The sequence below is a fragment of the Dendrobium catenatum genome, unplaced genomic scaffold (assembly GCF_001605985.2).
Source record: "Dendrobium catenatum unplaced genomic scaffold, ASM160598v2 fragScaff_scaffold_231, whole genome shotgun sequence".
Lineage (NCBI taxonomy): Eukaryota > Viridiplantae > Streptophyta > Magnoliopsida > Asparagales > Orchidaceae > Dendrobium > Dendrobium catenatum.
The window spans coordinates 10,309,186-10,331,381 of NW_021318693.1; the positions used below are offsets into that span (position 1 = coordinate 10,309,186).

The window sequence follows — 22,196 nt, forward strand, 5'->3', positions numbered from 1 at the left end:
TTAAGAATATCCCGAAGTCAGTTAGGAATGTGGTTGGAAGATTTCATGTATTACTTTTTGGTATGATTTCAATATGAGATTTAGTTTTACTAAATCTTTTTGTTATTGCCTAATATTTACATAAAAAATTTAGTGGTTGCTAGCACAGTCGAGGATCAAACAAATTTTGCAGACGAGAGGTGACGACCCGTCTCAGGGACATGTTCAACGGACATTAGAAATCCGGGCAGCGTCCTAATTGGATTGGAGGAGGGCTTGGGCTGATTTGGTAAGTGCTGGGTGACCCCTGGTTGTAAAATGAGAGGTAAGATAAAAGAACAGACGCTCCTGACTTGTGGAGGTTTAGGAGCCTCTTCTACTAGTGGATCGGTACCTTACGGAACATAAGCGGCGACTGGGTAAAAGTTTTAATTAGTTTATTAAATACATTTATGTTATTATAACTATTTCTTAAATTTTCAGAAGAGTCTTCTGGTCCAGAGCCAACACCACTGGAGTTGCATAACAAGAAACTCATTAACACAATCAGATCATCAAGTGGGTTGATGAAAAGGCTAATAAGGCTCATTTGAGTAATGTTTTTTGGAAATTTGTATAAAAATTTATTTTAGTAAAGTAATTGTAAATATCAATTTACCAAATTTATTTTTGGTGGTTATTCTCACAGGATGATTTTTGTACGAGCTCGAGGAAAGCCACCCACTCCACTGGTGAGGGATTCATCTTTCAGGATCAGCCCCACTTCAGAGTATCACTTGGTCTGATGTTGTGGTGGAGACAGAAGGGGAGGTATATGGCTTGGGTTCACAGGGCTATGCGTATGAGGGCATTCATCCAACCCGCATTTTATGATCAGTACTGGAGTTGAAGAAACTGTGAGTCAGAGGATTTGCAGCATTGACTAGAGAGATTTTGAAAGGAAATGAGAAGGGTTCAAAGTGAATTGCAAGCAAGAGCTGCATCTACAGAGTGAAAATCAGAGGAAAAGAAGAAGGCAGCGACGACATCTCGAGACAGCGAGGATACAGATGAGGAGTGGAACTTGTGACTTATGTTTATTGTTGTACTGTTAAATTTGTTGAAATTCTGAACTTGTGATTTATATTTTATGGTTGACGTATTGGTTTGTGCTTATCATTGGTAAACTTCGACTTATGTTTATGCATCTCAATATTGGTTTGAGATTTCGCCCTCATTTTGTTGAGGACTTTATGATTCTGAGTTCTGGTTTCTATAGGCGCAAGCCCCTATATTAATTGTCCCTCCGACACGAGAGAGAACTTCGATTAGGCTAGTCGTTCGATCAGATACGTAATATAATACATATTATCTGGCATATGTAGCAGCATGGGTATGGATTTGAAAATTGGGTTTGGATTTTGGAATTTGGAGATCAGACTGTTTATGAATTTGGGTTTAGGAGATTTGATAAATTTGATATTTAAAACTGGAATTTTCTTCATCTGGAACATTAAAACGGATAGTGGGGATGGTGATGACCGATCAAGATTCTCATGTTGTTCCGTCGTCCCCGGTGGCCATCGTATCCCTGGCTACTTGTTGAGGAGGTAGTCGACCAACCTGACAGAAGGATCCTGTCGCAGCCATGGGTTTGCTTCGTCCAAGGGAACCTTGTAGACCTTGGGTTGGAGTTTGTCTAAGGACAAATTTGAATCCACCTTTGCTAACAGGGTCTTTTGCCCTATCGATCTTATCCTTATGATTCATGATCTCAGAATTTGATTGCCATAAGGAACGTAACTGCGCTGGCCATAACCGGTATTTGATGCATTTGGGGCAAAACCCTCGGTTCAGGAGGGCCCGATTCATAACCGTTTATCCTTGCAGTGCCATTTGGCGGCAAAATCGCCGGTTAGAGGACACGTTTACCACGTCCTTACTGGCAGGAGATTGTTTGTCTCTCTCTCTCTCACTCTCTCTCTCTCTCGCTCTCTCTAACACTTGCTATCTATCTATCTCTCTTGTTCTCTCTCTCCCTCTCCCTCATCTCAATGCTCTTGTTCTCTCTCCCTCCCTCTCTTTTCTCTCTCTTCTCACTCTCCATCTCTTTTCTCTTTCTCTCTCTCTCCCTCTCTCTTGCTCTCTCATATATCTCTCTATCTATCTATCTCTCTTGTTCTCTCTCTCTCTCTCTTTTATCTCTCCCTCTCCCTCTCTTTTCTCTCTCTCAATCTCTCTTTTGCTATCTTACTCTAACCCAAAGTCACAATCAACAAATTAGATCTATCATTACTAAATTAACACTTAATAAATAAAAAAATTAGATCTACTCAAATGATTACAACATTACCTCTTGCATATGTCTAAATTTCTACCTAAATCATATATTTTATTTAAAAACTCTTGCAAATGTCTAGTGAGAACAAATAATCAAAGAAAAACGTTAAAGATTACCTTAAATTACTGATTTTTCTTCAACTCACACGAAACCTAGGTTAGCCGGCGTGAGATCCGGAGTGAGATCGACGGCGGCAAGTGACAGCAAAGGTTGACCGAGCGAGAGGCGGCCGTTGTGGGGTCGGCGGTCGGAGTTACTTCGTCGGCGGCGACAAACCGAGCTCTATCCAGCGAGATGCGTGCGGAGGCGACGGGAGAGCGACCGAAGCGAGAGAGAGAGAGAGAAGGAAAGAATAGAAATGAAATGTGAGGTGCGGGTCTGTTTGTTTTAGGGCATTTACCGGCGGTATTCTGGTGGTCTGAACCGCCAGTAACAAAATAACTTATCAACGGCGGATCAAGCCGCCGTTAAACCGCCGGGCAATATTGATGTCCGGCGGTTTTCCGACGGTTATGTGACCGTCGCTAGTACCGGCGGCTTAACGTAATAAAACCACCGGTTAGGTCGCCGCCGGCTAACCTAGGTTTCGTATTTACTTAAGTTACTTATAAAATCATATTTAGTATTTTATCTTTAATCAAGAATGCAGTATGCAATTACGTTTTTTTTCCAATGATTCATGTTCTGATTCTATCCTTTGTCTCCATCACTTTGTTCACTTTGATTATTCCCCCTGTCATTTTTCATTATGGCCAAGATTCGTCCGTAGCATAACTTTCATCCTCCAATATTTTGATGGATGGTGCCTTCAACCTCATTATTAGTGGATGCCTCATGGATTATGATTGTATTCCATGGCCATGGCTAGCAATGCAGCCATGGCTACACCCCATTCTCCTCCCACCATAGTAAATTTGGTGAGGCATTTTCCCCTCACTTCCTCACCCCATGACCACCACGTTCCACTTGTCAATATTACTATGAGACAAAAAGATGGTTAATAGATGGATAGAAAAATGAAAATTCAACTCCAGTCATTATAGTTGCCACATGAAAGTGACTTCGCCTTATAATTAGATTTAAAAAAACATAAGACTAATTTAATTCATCATTTGCAAAATAATTTTGAATATAATCAATACTTTTAGGAGTAAAAGCTCAAAATAGTCTCATGATTATTGATAAATATCTAATTTAGTCATAGAGTTTTGCATTGCTCCAATTTAGTTCCCCAACTATTAAAAATTGAGTCAATTTAATCCTCAAGCCTAAAATAAGGGTTAAAGTTAACTCCAAATTTAAATATGAAGAGTATTTTAGGTAGCTACAAGTGGATATGAGATTATATTGCTTATATTTCTCAATTTCATCATTTAATAAATTACAGCATATATTTAATCTACTATATTATGCAGGTGAATAAATAGTGAGAATTTTTTTTTTAAAAGCAAAATCTAACCTAATAAAAATTACAATTTCATATCATTTAAATATAATAAAAATGATGCATGACTTAAATGTCTATGCGATGTTAGAAAAGAATGTTGCACAATTTAATTTAGAGAGCTTTATTAACTAAAATGCTTGTAGTGATTAAACGATTAAATAAAACAAGAAAGATATGACACTAGTTTAGGTCAAGTCATACAACTAGAAGTTAGGATCACAAAATAATCAATGATTCAAAATATTGCATACTTGAAAGATTTCCAACAAAAAATTCCTAAGTTAATAATGAGACTAGTCACTATGAAAATAGATCCACATACTTACTCTTTAAAATAGTAGGCTTAGTGGAAGGGATGACATAACCTTTATGAATAAATGGAAACCACAAGTTAAGGTAAGACTTAGAAAGGGAAAGATTTGGAGGAGAGATTTACCTTGCTCGGGATTTGGAAGTAATCTTCCACTGGATGGAAGACAGTTGCTCGTCGATGTCGGCGGCGAGGGTGAAGATGATCCTCTCTGCATACTCTTCTATGGTTTGATCAACCTCTGGATTGATGTCGAAGAATGGTGCGTTGATGATGTCAACTTGGCCTTGATCGTCGTAAACGAAGCCGTGGTCAAGTTCCGTATCTGCCATGCATGGGTAGAGAAGTTTGTGATGCATGGGAGGGTAAGTGGTGTGACTTCTTCTCTCTTTCCTTCCTTAGGTGAAGCTTCAAGCCAAGAATAGTGGTGGCGAGGGAGGTGGGTGGTCGACCAAGACTAGGGAAGAAAGCTTCTTCCAAAAATCTGAAATTGAATTTGAGATTTGGGTGAGAGAGGATTTTGTATTTTGAAATTTGAATTTCAAGTAAGGGGAAAGAGGGAAAATTATTCCTTAATGAGAGACTAGATTGATGTCCCTAGAAGGTGAGGTGTTAATGTGGGAGAGAGAGAAATAGAAGGAGAGGAGCCGGCGACTTGGTGAGGTGGAATAGCGTTAGGGAGGGTGAATTTATAGCTTGCCTAATCAAGGACCTTTAATTGAGGAAGAGGATTTAAATCAATTCTAATTTGAAATTGATTTGGACTTGATTTAAGGAACTTTCCTAAAATATATTATCTGTTTTAGGAAGTATTTTAAAATTCAAAATTGATTGAATAATTGAAATCAAAGCTTTCCAAATAAGGTTGTGTAGAGAAGGGAAAGTAGTAATGAGAGGTTTGAATTTTGGAGGCAAGGGGATTGGGATTGGGTGGCCGGCAGCTAGGGTAGGGTTAGGGTTAGGTGGTGGTGGGATTTAGTCAATGATTTAGAGAGGGGACTTGAGGTGGCCGACGACTAGGAAGTGGTGGGATGAGAGGGTAGGCGGCTGTGGAAGGGGCAAGGCCCTTTGTGGTCGGCAGTTAGAGGGGGAATTTGGTAGGGAGGCTGGCATCTTGAGGAGGAAGATGAGAGGATGAAAGATGGAGAAAATAACCACAAGCCCGGACGCTTCCTGCGGTTGGTGGTTGATGTCATGACCTGGCCCGGTGAGCTCGCGTAGGCGAGGCGGGAACGGATGGTCGGATGGTAGGTCAAAAATATCTAATTCCTAAAACTATCATCACCTTAACATTTGAAAGAGCCTCTAAAACATCAAATTTGAAATCACATAAACATAAAATCAGTAATATTCATAAAGTTATATTTTCTCATGAGCTCTTCTATGGTAAACATTTTCTCTCCTTCTACTCATTTTGATTTACCTAAACTTACCTGAAAAATGTTAACAACTAACATTAAGCCAAAGCTCAATAAGTAAAACACAATTCTAAACTACAGTAATCAAGGCAAAATGAATAATATGCTAAATGTCAAATTCATTTGAAACATAACATAAATTCATTTCTTACAAACATGTCATTTAAACATATCATATCATAAAATCATATCTTTCATTTTTCATTTCCATATTTATATCAATATATTTAGCTTTCTCATTTCGTATATATTACAACCGTCACATGAGCCATCGTCTAGTATCATAAAGGTACTCTTTTACTATTTTTCTTTTCCATATTCTTTACCATTTTAACGTGTACGAGTATAGTGTCCCCAGCTAGTACCATAATGAGGTGAGCTCCATCAATTCAGCATGCACATACAAGCATTCAATATAACAAACATTTCATAATCATATCATCTCATTCCATCTTATTTCATATAACATATAAAGCTTATCATATGATACCATAAAATGTAACATGTAATTTGCATAATCATTCATTTGATAAGAGTAAAGAATCATGATTGGTTTATCAAATCATATAACTTGAAAGAAACAAAAGATATTACTGTAATTAAAGAACCATTCATACTTACAGAAATTTGGAATTCGATTTCTCTTTGCTAATCCTCATTCCTTCGATGTCACCTCAAAACACCTATAAGAGTTAATTTCTCCTTCAAAATTATTTATAATAAATCTAAATTAATGTTCTCATTATATTCCTAATCTACCATAAGTTCTTTCTCTCCCTCTCCCTCCCTCCAAATGATCACATAAAGCAAAATACATATTTTAAAAATTCATAATTTTGTATAATCACATATTTTAACCAAAATAACCCTATTTCCATAACTTAAATTAATTTAAAAATAACTTCTTTTTTCGGATTTAAAATAATTAGAAAATAAGAAAATATATTTTGTAAGAAAAAAACTCAATTTCTTTTATTAAAAATCCTCTTAGGACCCTTAGGAACAACATTTGCAAAAGCACTTCCAAAAATTCCATCTTTAGAGAAAACCCTAATTTTCTAACTCCACAATTTTGAAAAAAAAAACTCATTCCATGAATAAAATTATCTCCTAATCATTCCCTAACAATCCCCCATTAAAATTCTTAAAGAAAATCAAAGTTTTCTCAAACCCTAAAAATCTTTTCTTAAGAAAACCCTAAGGAAAAACATGAAAAATGATTCATAAGAACTCATCTTAGCTTTATCTTAATCTCCCCTACAATTTCCTTCCAAGAACCTCGCCGGAGAAGTCGCCGGAGCCGCCGCCCGAAGAGCTCTCGCTGCTCCTTTTCGCGCGCCTCTTCTCCTTCGGTTCCGCTTGGTTTGGCGCACGATTGAATGAGGGACCGAATGTATTCGGTCCCTTTAATTCCCTTATGTGGCCAAAAGACTATTCTACCCTCACTTAAACAATCCATGCCTTAATAATCTCTAAGGGTATTATAGGTATTATTAGACTTCAAAAATTTTTATCTCTCAAATTAAGAGAAATTAAATATAAGTTTTATATATCAAATTTCTTAGAATTTTGAGTAGAATTTTATAAAATTGATTTCGTCGAAATCCGACAACTTTGAATTTCTCACTTAAAACTCGTCGCGACGCATCGAAAAATGTGGGAGGTCTAAAACGGCATTTTTTTAGGTTTTACAGGTGAACCTATTCCCTCGCCTAGGGATTTCTCTCTAAAAACTCTCAAGCTCTCACAAAAACTCAATTGCTGAAATTTTCATAATAATATTCATTAGTCTCCAAGAAGAATGAGGTGGCCTTTAAATAGCCTCATTACATGAAAGAAAATAAAAAACCAACTTGCCCCTAGAGCTTACACATGATTAGGCCCTCAAATGAGGGTATAAATAGAAAATGCGATAATAACTCATAACACAGAATAAACTAATACAAATAATTCTAATACAATGAAGATAAAAAATAAAGCGGCGCAATCGTGGCCATAGATCGATGGCCACGCCTCTGGTTGACCCTCCAAGGTCGGATGTCCTCATCAAAAAATATAACATGTCAATTTCATATCATTTAGTTCATTAACAAATTAAATTTAATTTGTGTTTGAATTTTAATTTACATTTTAAGTTAAAGTTGCTTATTAATTCTAATTTTAATTACTATCAATAAATTACAATTACAAAAATAATATAATTATGAAATAACTTCTTAATTTTAATTTTGAATATATTTTTATTAATTTATGAGTTTAGTTATCATTATGAACTAACCATTTTAAATAATATAATTAAAATCTAAGTTAATTATCAATTAATTTAATTAATTAATTAATTATTAATTACATTATATTCTTAATTAATATAATTAAAGCAGTTAAAATAAAAATTAAGTTGTTTATATGCTATATTTCTCTGGCAATATCTGTTCTACTGCCTTACTATAGCCGCAGGTTTGCTTTTCCTCTTCTCTAGTTATTCGTTGCTCTTTGACTTCGCCTGCTTTTGTGAGAGGCAGGCTTTTGAACGAGTCACTAAATAACTTTTTTTGCCTCCTTCGATGACGTTCCTTCCTATCATATCCAAATTCACACATCCTCGCCGCTCTTCTGTAGGATCGGAAGTAACGGTGGGAGCTTACTCGTTGTGAAGGTAGCCATCTATCTTCATGTATCCAAACAGCCCGATGTGTCTCGCTTGTGGTGTATCGTTTCTCGCAGGCACATATGAATCCGAAATGTGAACCAAAGCACAGTGCAACACATCTCGCTCGCGTCGCCTTGTTCGTAGCTTCTCCCTCGCATAATTTGGTTTCTAGGGCTTATAGTAGGTATGCGAGCGAGCATATAACAAGTAGTTTTACCTAAATGCCCAGAAAGAACAAAGTAGCAAAGCTCTCTAGTATTTTCCATTAATTTAAATGACAAATTTAACTCTGTGACCAAATTGAAGAATTTTAAATAATTGAAGGACTAAATTGGGGCAATAAAAAATTTTGGGACTAATTTAAGCATTTATCAATAACCAAGGGACTATTTCGATCTTTTACTCATTTTTTAGTGCAAGGAATTACATAAGAAATCACGTGAAACCTAAGAGAGACACTCGATTGAAATGCACCAATCATCATGAAGAGATGGCCTCATGCTTACTGCCTAGTGCCTTTGAGAACGTGAATGGTCACCAATATCAAAGGTTGGCCCATATAGAAATTGTGTCATTATAAAATTGTTGAGGTTAAAAAAATTGTTGATGATAATAACGAGCCTAAAATTTGTCGACAACCGTAATTATAATTATGCCAAATTGAAATACTAAAAGTGAGTCCTTACGCACAATTGTCTGACAAGGTTGAATTGAGTCATGGGGCAAGCCTTTGGCCTCAGGAGAGTTGCAACTCATATTCTACGAAGTTCTTATTTGATGAGAATATCAAGTCATAGAAAGTTTACTATAGGCGTGGCCCTCAATCTATGGCCACGATTACATCGCTCTACTTTTGATTTTTATATTTATCATTGATGTATTATTTTTATTTTATGAAGTTTTATTATGCTTTTACATTTTTTTTCCCTTAAGGGCTTAGATATGTGTAATCCCAAGGGGCATTATAGTACTTTGTATTTTCTTATTGTAAAATCCAAAAAATGCCATTTTAGACCTCGCACGCTTTTCGATGCGTCGCGACGAGTTTTAAGTAAAACATTCAAAATTGACGGATTTCGACGAAATTAATTTTATAAAATTCTACGTAAAATTCTAAGAAATTTGATATATAAAACTTATATTTAATTTTGCTTAATTTTGAATTTAAATGTTAGAGAAGTCTCATAATACCCTTAGAGATTATTAAAGCATGGATTGTTTAAGTGAGGATAGAATAGTCTTTTGACCATCTAAGGGAATTAAAGGGACCAAATTCATTCGGTCCCTCATTCACTCGTTCGGTCGAACCGAACAGAAGCAAGGAGAAGCAGGCAAAAGGTGCGATGGGAAAGCAAGGACGGCGACCCCAGGGGTGGATTTCGGCAGCCGTTTGCGAAGGAGATCGAAGGGAAATTGTAGAGAAGGCTATGGTGAGTTACAATCTAGTGATTTCTCAAGTTTTTTTTAGAATTTTCTTTAAGGAAAAATCTAGGGTTTGAGGGGAAATATTGATTTTCTTTAAGGGAATGATAGGATAGAGTTATAAGATAATTTTATGCAAGGAAATGAGGTTTTTTCTTCAAAACTTTTGAGATTTGGAAAATTAGGGTTTTGCAAATTTTTATTTTTATGAAAATTTCTTAATGTATAATATTTTTATGGGTCTTAAGGAAGTTTTTAAGAGTAGGAATTAGGAGTTTTCTTGAAATATTATTTTTTTAATTAAAATAAATCCGGAAATAAAAATTAATTTAAATTAAATTAGGATTAGGATGTAGCCGACCCCACGTAGTGGGATAAAGGCTTGATGTTGTTGTTGTTGTAAATTAGGATTAGGATAAAGGGTTAATTTGGTTAAATTATCTAATTAGAATAATATATGAGATTTTAGAATTTGTTATATGCTTTATGTTTTAAATTAGAGAGAGGGAGAAAGACAACCTTTAGAAAGGTTGGGAGTAGATTAGAACATAATAAAAAGAATATGAACTATTGATATTGTTTTAGGATTGAGAACTCTAAGTTAAAGGTTTAAGATCTTATTAATGTTATTTGAACAGTTAAAGATTTCTGATAATTAAGCTGAGACGAGTATTGGGATATACAACAAAGCTTGAGGTTTGGAAAAAAAATATTAAAGTTTGGAAACATTCAGGTGAGTAAACATACTTCTTTACTACGGTAATTGCATCGTTTCAATTTTTATTGAATTGTTATTGCAAATTGGTTTATTTTACTGCATTTGAGTTGATTCCATTGTTTCATATTTTTGCACATTAATTGATTCACCATATTACTGTATAAGATATATGATAAGGCTTTATATTATTGAGATGATATGAATATGATATGATTGTTATATTGAATGCTTGTATGTGAATGCTGAATTGACGAAGCTTAACCCCCTTATGGTACTTGCTGGGGATGTTGTACTCGTGCACGTTAAAATGATAAAAGATCTGGAAAAGAAAATGGTAAAGAAGTACCTTATGGTACTAGACGGTGACTTCTATGACGGTTATAATATATACGAAATGAGAAATTACGAATATTGAAATGAATATGAAAAATGAATTATGAAATGATATGAATGTATGATTTATGTTTATATTAATGATATGCTATTAAGAAATCAATTTATGTTATGTTTTAAATGAAATTGACATTTAGCATATTGTTCATTTTGCCTTGATTACTGTAGTTTAGAATCGTGTTTTACTTATTGAGCTTTGTCTTACTGTTAGTTAATATTTTTCAGGTAAGTATAAGTAAATCAAAATGAGTATAAGAGGTGAAAATGTTTATCGTAGGAGATGAGCTCCAAAAGAAAGGTAATTTTATGAATCTGTTTGACGTTATGTTTATGTGTTTTAAATTTTATTATCTTAGTGGCTCTTTCAAATATTATGGAGATTGATTCAGAGATTTGATAGTTTAGTCTACCATCCGACCTCCGTTCCCGCATCGCCTATGCGAGCTCACCGGACCGGGTCGTGAAACTCATTGTATGGGCTATTTAAAGCCTCCCTCTTTTTCTTTGAGGGTTAATGAATGAATTATAAGAAAATTCTTGCACATGTGTTCTTTGGAGAGTTGCGAGAGTTCTAGGAGAGAGCTTTGGAGAAATCCCTAGGGAGGGAAATCGAATCACCCACTAACCTTGGAGACAAATGGGTTCGTGGTTATTCTTCCTTACCTTTCTTTCGTTCCTTTTTCCTCTTTTCCTTTCCCTTCCTCATCCTCCATTAAGCACCAACCACCCCATTTAATTCCCTTCCTTCAGTAGCTGCCGACCTTATCATTCCCCACCCAACCGTTGGCCATCACCCTAGTTGAGGTCGTCGGCCTCCATCCCAATCCCCTCCCTCCACCTTCAACTCCCATTAATTCTTACCTTTTATATAATCCTAGTTTTGGGAGTCTTAATTTCGAATTTCGAATCAATTTTGAAATTTGAATTGTTTCCTAAAATATAAATCTATTTTAGGAAGGTTTTTTAAATCTCATCCAAATTAAATTCCAATGGGATTTTATTTAATTTCTTTGGTTTCAATTAAGGATCCCATTTAGGCTAGCATTAAAACCCCTCCTCAAAACCCTCTCCCTCTCTTAATGTTGCCGGCCCACCTAGCATCCCCATCCCAATAATTGCTCTCCATTAAAACCTCCAATCCAATCCCAAAATAGATCCCCACATGACCGGCCCCTTCCCTCCTCTCCCCAAAATTCAAATTGCTTCCTAAAATAAAATTCTATTTTAGGAAACTGATTCAATCAAATTCAAATCAAATTTGAATTGGATTGGAATTAATTCTTAACTCCTTAATTGGAATTCCCAAAGAGGCAATCATTAAATCCTCTCCTCAATCCCCTCTCTTTCTCTTGATGCCGCCGGCCACATGGCCCCTCTCCCAACTAATTTCTTTCCAAAACTCTAAGCTCCAATCAAAGGAATTAATTGTGGGCTCCGAAAATTCGGCCCCGGCCTCCGCTCGCTTTTCTTATTCGGCGAGGGAGTTTTACCGAGGTAAATTTTGGAAGGCATATGGGTTTGTAGATAAGACACTACCCAGAGATTTCACTCTCATTTTGTGAGGACTTTATGATCTGAGTTCTCCCTCTTCTCCCTCTCTCTACCGGCCACCCACATCAAACCTTAGCCTCCAACGCCAGCTTCCCTGCTGTGCAGAGATTTCTGGATGCTAATATTGGCTGTCCACCCTTCCAAACCCCAGAGGGTTGCTGTCCAAGACCTCCTGTTTGCTGTCCAGTGAGTCCGGCAGGAGTTCGCTGCTGTCCATCCTCTTTGGGAACGACCGTAGCTGCCCAGAACCGTCAGGAATCGCTGTCCCAAGTTGGTTACTTGCTGTCCAAAGGTTCTAGTTTTGATTTGTTGCTGTCCGAGCCGTCCTAGAAGCCACCAACTGCTGTCCAAGTTTGCAAAATGGTTGAATCTTAACAAAGGGTGAACTCTTACGTCTTCTCTTACCTACCTCGATTGATCCTTGTTCGTGGTTTTGATTGATTCATGTAAAATCTTACAACGCTCCGCTAAAGCTTAATGTTTAGTAGGGATTGTGTGAGAGATCTTTCATAGCACTACTCTTATTGTTATATTAGGGCTTGTTGAAACCTATCTCGTATGCAATGTCAAGAGTAGCACTACTCTTATTGTTATATTAGGGCTTGTTGAAACCTATCTCGTATGCAATGTCAAGAGTAATTGATTGTTATGTGGTTTGTACTTTTCGCAAGTAACTTGACCTAAACTTGTGTTACCGCTCTGTGTTTTATTTCATTGTTTAGCTCACCATAAAGCTCTAATTAACTTGCTCTTAATCATTAAGCGTGCAAAGTCTTTATCTAAATCATAATTTCATATATGTCTTGCATCATTATTTCTTTGTTGAATTTAATAACTATGAACTTGAATATAATTTATGAAAATTTATCATACATGTTACAATCCGCACATGGGTGACCGACCATATTTAATCGTCCTAATCACAACTAAACAGCACATATTTTGACAGCTCGATCATAGAGAGACATTGAACCCTATAATTTGAATTCTCTATTTGTTGCAAAATCCACATAAAGTGGTATCTACTCTAGAGGCAAGTCTTAGATTTGGAGCTCGCCATGATGCAGACCGTTATAAAAGGAGAGGTCCTTTCTTTAGGTGATAACTTGCTCTGTAGGGTAATGAAGGAACAATGACCAAGTAAGAGTAATAGTTTAATATGACTTAAAATTTAAAAAACTTCAAAGAACATATTTATAGTTGAGGAGACTTGAACTAAAGAAAGTGTAGAAGATAGAACATGAGAGGAAAATGTTCCTTTAATTTGAAATAAGTTCACGCTTATGCCTATTTAAATAAGCACAGGAGCAGCTATTTCATCATGAGGAAATGACATTACATACATTGGGATCATTAATCGATTTAGCGTGGTTATAATCAGTAAAGTTTTTGTCATGCCTATATTTATGCTATCAGTACCTGCACTGAAATTACCTAAATAGTTCATCTATTTCTTAAAATTAGTCTCCAAACTTTCTTTTAGTATAAATTGAGCAGCAACTACTCCCAATTACATTTCCCTACTCTGTTCTTTATAACCTTCCTAATGTAAAATAGCTTGTAATTATCCTAAATAATTACACTTTATTAACGTTTCTTTAATAGTAACATATCACTACATGCTGCTGATCCTTAAGGCAGTTTACGCTAACCATATTAGGGCAAGGACTTAAAACTGGAGGCTGACTTTGATAGTATAGCAGGTGTTTCCCGCAACCATATCAGCAGGGGTGGCCATCTCTGGCTGGATGAAGACCTGCCAAAAGCCAATGTTGGAGTTGGCTGCGATTCTTGTGGGGTGAGTTTCATTCATGTGCATTTCTTTCACTAACCTAGTTGATTATTTCCTTCTGGTTGATCAACTATCGTCCATCAAAAGAAATGATCAAAATAATTCCTAGAGTTCTTATGCGTCCATTTCAGTCTTAGATTTGTTTTTTTGTGTTCAAGTTGGTTCTTACTAAATTTCAACCAATTTGATACTATCGGCAATTTTCCAAATACTTTGGACAGAAGTGTTATGGAGAGAAGCTTTCAATGAGGTTTTTGGATTTTTATGATTAATTTTATTAGTTTTAATTGGTATTAATTAGTGAGATTTGCCCGTTCTTATATAAAACTCCCATCTCCAATTTCTGTCCAGTGAAACAACAATGTTGATGGTGGGTCAATTTGGTTCAGATTTTGAGTTGAGGGACTAAATTTGTGACCAAAATGAGCACACTTGAAAAGTTTAGGGAACATTATCCTTTGATTAATCTGCTATCTTTTGTATGCAGATGTACCCTATTATTGGCAAAAGATACAAATGCAAAGATTGCAAAGAAGCAATTGGTTTTGATCTGTGTGAATCTTGCTATAATACCAGTTCTAAGCTTCCAGGCAGATTTAACCAGCAACATAAACCAGACCATCGGTTCGAACTTGATGATTCGCATATGTTATACAATATTCTGCTGCAAAAATCTTTATCAATGGAAGAACCATATCAGGATCTCTATGAAGATCACGTTTCTGTCGATGAAACTGTCCAAAATGAGAATATTGATAGCAATAATCACACTGAAAATGGAAACGCGTAGATAGAATGAGGATTGATATATGATGAAGAAATGAATCAGAGAGGAGAAACGATCACCCCTTTATACTTCTGGAATGCAGAAATGATGTAATTATACAGCTTCTTGTCCTGCTGGTCTGTTCATCTAACCTTAAAGCGACATCATTTGATACAATGTTAATATATAGATTGAGAAATGCAAAAGAAAGTTATGTATATCGATTCTCCCTTTTTAAGTACTTCTAGTTCTCTCTTTCAAATCTTTGTGTACTTCTTTCTATTTACACCATACAAAGTGCTGCACATACTGAATCCTTTATTTATCTTCCTCTATGATATGAAATATGAATTCCTGATGATTGAGCAAAACCACCTTTTATCCTCCATATCTTATTATGCTTTATAAGTTTGCTTCATTTTAAAGTGATATTTTTAGATATGAATTTGTTTTTCTACTTTTGTTGGAAATTTTGATTGAAAATTCTTTTATTAAGAATATTTTTATTTATATGATGAGAACTATAATATCCAAATTTTTTCATGGCCCAACAGGGACCTGTGTCCCAAGAGAGATTATTACTTGCGGAGTATGGATGGGAGAATCGTTCGAATTCTGTGAAGGTATACAATAAGTATACAACAAATATGCAGTTTTATTTGTTGCTGTGTATTTGTTGTTTACTCTCATTGAATCCGGATGGTTCTTCCGTCCAAACTCTGCAAATAATAATTTCTCATGTCCCAGGGCTCATTGTAGTTCTGTCAATGTTGCTGTTGGTGGACACCATGCCAATTCTGAAGGTTTTCTTTTAATTTACAGAGATACTGCAACTGACCTTGAGATCGTAGCACTATTCTTTTCTAGAGATATTATACTATTAGAAAGGAGTGATTCATGATATATTCTTTTTTTTTTTTTTTTTTTTTTTTTTTTTTTTTTTTTGAGAAGATGCATCAAATTGCATTAAGGAAAGAAAAAGTAACTAATTACAATTGCTAGTGTGATCACATTCTTCCTTGATTAATTTCAACAACAAGGAACGAATGTTATCAAAAGAAAAACTATCAAACATAAAATTCCTATCTAAACTATCAAACATGCTTGACCCCTTTGCACTCAAGCATCCAGCTCCGAATAAAATGACGCACTGTGCATACCGTCCATCTCTAATTGAGCAATATCCCAGTGGAGCTTGCTCTTCCCGAATGCAAGGATAAGCCTACCCTTGTGATCCCTGAAGACCCCTCCGATTCCAGTAGCGTTTGAATTGAGCAATGAAGCATCCACATTGATCTTAATCCAATCTAGCGGTGGAGGGCACCAAGCTTTTGGAAACTCCCGAAGGAGATTAGTACCCAGCAATCTAGATATGGACTAGACTTGGCCATATAAAGAGCATTTGCCGCTAATACAGAACATGGTAAAGCAAATTTACCATGTTTAACTTCATTCCGGTTTTTCCAATTCAAATAAACTATGGTGCAATATATTCTAACAATTCCAGAGTTCCGTTTTGTCAAACTTCTCAGCTCCATTAAACAGTCTTCCAAAGACTGAAAGATGGGAATGTGGAAACCCAGCTCACGCATCTTTATAATAGTATCAATCAGATATTTACAAAGAACCATAATATGCTCATAATTCTCGACCACCGGACATCCTCTAGCACACTGATCATTCAATGAAATTCTTCTGTATTTAAGGAACTGATTTGTAGGGATCATAGATTTGGAGAGCCTCTACCAAAAAATCTCTACCTTTTTGTTAAGCTTTAACTTCTTGAGCCAATTACCATAACCATCATCATCCCCAAGATAGCTACACTTCATCAAGTTATCATAAGACAATGCTGACACAATCTTACCCGAGAACATACTCAGCAATTCCAGCTTATCCTCCACTTCAAAAGCATTAATTTGAATTTGGCTGATTAATACAATGATCTCTGTATGAATCAACTGCTGAAGCAAGTTGTGATTCCATCTACCATCTAATATAAGATGTTGTATAGTCATACCATCAAGCGCAGCACAATCCGCAAAGGTAGGCCATCGATCCAAGCATTTGTCTAACAGCCACACATCTTTAAGCACATTTATTTTGCTCCCATTACCCACATTCCATTTAACAATACCTCTCAGATTTTTTCCACCATCCAATAAAATTTTCCAAGCACTAGAACCTGTTTTCTTGTGTGAATCATGCATAACATCCGTTCCATACTTAGTGTTAACAGTTCTGTGAAACAGAGTTTTTGGCTTCTGCAAATAATTCCATGCCAGTCTTGCTCTGAGAGGACCAATTCTGAGCATAGGAGAATGTACTCCCAGTCCCCGGCCCCCCCCCCCCCTATTTCGTGGTTTACATATCACCCCCCAAGCAACATAATGCATACTCCTCTTCCCATCATTTTTATGCCAAATAAAGTTTCTACAAAGTCTTTCCAACTCAGACAACATTCTCTTAGGCATCAAAGAATGTGTCATTAAAAATTTTGGCATAGATAAAAGAGAAGTTTCAATAAGAGTAAGTTTACCTCCCATTGATAAAGACTTCTTTCCCCAAGTATTAAGTCTCTCCATAAATTGGCTCAATAGATCTTGAAAATCTGCCATCCTTAATCTGTTAAGAGAAATCTTCAGTCCCAGGTAATGCAAGTCTTTCACAATTTTGAAGCCAAACAATCTAGCAATCTTCTTCTTCAAACGGTGCCTAACCGCCTTACCATATAAAACCTGAAATTTGCTGGAATTAATTTTATGTCTCGTCCACTTACAGAAGTCCTCCACAATAGCTTTTAAAACTCTAGCAGTAGCCAATGAAACCTGAGAGAAAACCAATACATCATCTGCATAGAGAAGATGTGTTATCTTAGGACCACTAGGAGAGACCTACACTCCAAGAACATGCCCCCTTTGTTGCAAAGAACTTGAAATAAGTTGAGAGCACATGATGAAGATATAAGGTGACAGTGGACACCCTTGACGAAATCCACTATAAGCATTGATCCACTTTGAATTCCTGCCATTGATAATAATATAAAACCTTACATCCACAACACATTCTATTAGAAGATTAGAAAAAAAAGGTGGGAAAACCATACCACTTAAGAATCTGACAGAGCGTCGGCCACCCCTACTATCATATGCCTGCTCCATGTCCAACTTGATAGCCATCAACCCTCTCTTGTTTCTAGAAACTTTAAACTTGTGAAAGACTTCATGAGCCAACAAACAATGCTCAGAAATAGATCTACCAAGAATAAAAGCCATTTGTTCCTCTAAAATCATCGTAGAGATACATTGTTTTAATCTATTCACCAGCATAGCAGCAACAAGCTTATACTTAGTCTGACAAAGACTAATTGGTCTATAATTGGATGGAACTAACGCATTCTTTATTTTAGAGATCAACACAATAAGCGTGTCCTTCCAACCCGTGTTCATGTGTCCAGAATTCAGAAATTTTTTTACAGCATTCCAAAGTGTTTCATACACAATAGTCCAATAACATTTGTAAAATGAAGAAGTCACTCCATCCATACCTGGGGACTTGTTGTTTCCTTGCTGAAAAACCGAACTCCTCAGCTCATCCAGAGAAAATTCTGCAGCCAGCATATTAACTTCCTCTTCCTTTAGCATTTGGTTTTCTGTTATAGTAGGCCATCCCGACATAGTGCAATCTCTGACCTTCCATTTATCCTCAAAAAATTGTAAAAAAACTTTCTCTATTTGATCATCCTCTTAAATCAAATTATTGTTGGCATCCTTGACTTGTCTTATACAATTTCCATTCCTCCTTGCCGAAGCATAATTGTGAAATAGCTTAGAATTGATATCTCCCTCTTTATGCCATTTTGTCTTAGCTCTCTGGTTCCACCATGTGGACAACCTCCTTAAAGTAACATTGAGTTCATGGATTTTACTTCTGAGAAGAAACAAATCAGCATTAGACCATTCCTCACCTAAAGCTTCCTTGTTTTGTAATTCCAGGATTTCCCTTTTCAACTTCTCCTTCAACTAATTTAAACTCTTGCACTTATTCTTGTTCCCAAAAAATAGTACCTTAAGAGTTCTATGAAGCTTTCTATCCAGAATTTCACTCTCATCACCGAAATCCTTCTTCCTCCAAGAATGTTGCACTATGCTTCTAGCCGCCGGGTAAGACCTCCAAGTGTCCTCAAACCTGATTACTCTAGATCTGTAGCATTTCTTTTCATCCACCTTGAGAGTAATTGGACTATACCCTTGCAAGGTTTCTGATAATAGCTAGAGGGATATTTTGCAAAGTAACCGAGTTCAATAAACATCTATCCAATCTTTCCCAAATCCTAGAAACTCCTTCCTTATTATTACACCAAGTGAACCTTGGTCCAATGCTTCCAACATCATGAAAGTCTGAATTAGCCATAAACTTCCTCATTTCTCTAGGACCTTTAGAGAAGATGAATCTCTTACCACCCTTCTTCTCCTCCTTATTCAAGATACAATTGAAGTCCCCCCAATAATGGACAGCATAGATCCTTCCATACCCTTCTCAAGCTGGCTCCAAAGAACCTCCCTCTCCTTACAACATCTACTACCATAAACCGTAGCTACCTTCCACGATCCTATAGAGGGAATAGTAAGAATACCCAAAACCATTTGAGAAAAACTCTCCACTACAACAAAAGAAACAACCTTCCTATTCCATAGTACCAAGATACCTCATGAGATTCCCATAGCAGGGAAGTGAAAAAACTCCCAATCATTACCAATAAGGCAGTCAACATCTCTCCTATCAATACTGCTTAACTTTGTCTCCATTAGCCCTATGAAGAAAACATCCTAATCCTTGACAACCTCTTTCAAATATAGCGAGGCCTCCTTCTTCTTGGCCCCCCTACAATTTCAGAATAAAATATAAGACATTCAAACCCTCTTAGGGGATCTCTCCACACCCGAGAGATTCACCTTAATCTCCCTCTTTTTCTTTCTATGATCATGCTCAAAAGGACCCAGGAACTTCACCTCTTTGGGTAGCTTTGATTTGGTGTTTCCACTATGTGCTAGAATAGCATTACTCTTCTTTCCTTGCAGAGCCTGAACAACAGCCTCATTCTTTATTTCCATACTATCTTCATATCTTTCTGCATTCACTTCTTCATTATCCTCACATAAAGCATCGAAACGATTAGCATCAGCAACCTCTATCATTTTGTTTTTACCAGCCATACCATTATCATAAGTATTCACCGTTACCACATGATTTTTATCAGTATTCACAATTTCTGTTGCACTCTGCACCTGTTCACTTAGCATTTCCACAAGAGTTGTATCAGCATTCAAATTTTCAGCAACCTTTTGTTTCCGTTCACCTGGTTCTGTCACCTTCCCTTCAGGATTATGATTACCCGTGTTTCTCAGCTTGGGACCACCAGCACCCCCTCCTATTCTTCCTGAAATTCCCCCATTGATAAACTTCTTCTTCTTAAAGTGGACGTGTATCCAAGGCCCATACTCAGTCTTTATTACTGAGACTCATTCTCAGGTTTATACCCCTTGTCGTCCTCTGTTACAGAATGCAGATTCTTATTTCCCTGGTCTTTAATACCATGAATAACATTCTCTGGACATTCCTTCTTATCATGTCCAACTCTGCCACATTGATAACATAAAAGATCGTTTTTCTTGTATTCAACTCTCTGAAAAAATCTCCCAGTTGAACCGTCAACACATACTCCATTAGGTAGTTTCTTCTCCAAATCTATCTTGACACAGACCCGAGCAAACTCCCGTTTCCCCCATTTGAGCGTATTACCATCTATATACATTGGTGTTCTGATCCGTGAAGCTATCCTCGCAATGTTTTCCTCGTCCCAGCAATAAAGAGGCAGACAGGGAAATCATATCCATACAGGAGCGAAGATACCACTGAAGGAATTTGGATCAAAAACAGGGGACCATTTGTCCATGTCGACTATATGCCCACTAACATACCATGGGCCTCCATTCTAGATTTCTTCTACCGCCTCCTCCGTCTTGAACGAACAAAGAATCCAATTCACCCCGATCGACGTCATGTGAAACCCACCATAGCTGCTCCATTGTCTCCTCAGCTCCACGCTACAAACAGAGAACGACACATTACTTCCCAAAACTTTTATCACCACTGACTTCTTCAGAACCTGAGAATTCTTTGTTTCCATTTCCACATTCAGCTTAACTGCTACCCCATCATCAGAGAGTTCACACAGATTTTTATCAAAATCAATCTTTATATGCTTCGGCTTCACCCAGGCAGAGGCAACTTCCCCCATCTCTTCTAAACTGCTATTTTTTCCACCATGTTAGACGAACCTCCCTTCATCAAAGCTCCCTTCACCGAATTGCTATTATCTTCAACCATCTGTGACTCCAGATCATTCACAATTTGGCGAAATCCATTTGTCACGAGATTTCCAGAAATCTTCTTCGCTTTTACAATCAAATCAATCGACGACGAGGTATCAAGAAAAGAAGTACCTGTTCCCTTCATCACATCCGCATCACTCCTAACATTCGCATCGTCAAGCTGCACATTCTTCCCTTTGCCTTCAACAAGAAATTCACGTCGACCAGCAGGTCCATTATCCTCCTTGCAACCGAGAACATTATTCAATCTACCAATGGTACGAAGGGTACCAGATGATCGAACAGCAGCCATGTCACCGGCAAGGATTGCCGATGAACATCTTGCGCGCGGCCGCGCAACCCGTCGTCCGAGAAAAAGCCGCGAAAAAACAAGAATTCAAAAGCGGCGAATTTTCTCTCTCTAAAATCTCTCTCCCCAATGAGCAGTTGAACGAACAGAAATTATAATATTTTTCTAAGTATGGGTCGTCGATTCATGATATATTCTATGTGGACCATTTGTTGCTATGGTCAAGCATATTACATGTATAGATATGTATATCTAAAGTCATATATTTTTCCAAGAGAAAAAAAATAAAATGATTCTTATGAAAGATCAAAATAGCCTCTAATTTTATTTAAAGATTATTTTGATCATTCAATTTCTTAAAAAGGAATTAAAATTGTTCTATCATTAGATTATTTTGAATGATTTGAGAGATCAAAATAATCTTGTAATATAGTTGTAAATTATTTTGATTAGTTAATGAACCATTTTGATTATTATTATTATTATTTTTCTATTTTTATTTCACAGGGACTCCTGATCAAATGTGAAGGGTCAATGTTCACCCGTAGGTATGTCATGATCCTTCAATAATTAAATTATAGTATATATGAGTGGAGAGAATATTATAATTTTATTCTTAATTCTCTCGCATTATTTTCTGGAATATTTATGTGAAAAATATGTTATAGTTTTGTAGGCAGCTGTCACCGTGTGCCATTTAATTGTAGAAATATGTCCCTTTTTTAATATTTTAAAAAATCAGTGTT

The 22,196-nt window shown here is 36.5% G+C and overlaps 1 protein-coding gene across 2 annotated transcripts in view; it reads left to right on the top strand.

Moving 5' to 3' along the window:
* The window catches only part of LOC110109384 (E3 ubiquitin-protein ligase PRT1), a 67,089-nt gene extending 51,952 nt beyond the window's left edge, over window positions 1–15,137 (top strand). Inside the window, exons 7-8 of one of the 2 annotated variants that reach the window (XM_020840437.2) lie at window positions 13,909–14,006; window positions 14,488–15,137. In XM_020840437.2, the coding sequence (XP_020696096.1) occupies window positions 13,909–14,006; window positions 14,488–14,790 (401 nt within the window). In that variant the 3' untranslated portion in view covers window positions 14,791–15,137. The remainder of the gene's footprint in view (window positions 1–13,908; window positions 14,007–14,487) is intronic. The other variant, XM_020840438.2, reaches the window with a different exon arrangement.
* Window positions 15,138–22,196: the final 7,059 nt, after the last annotated feature.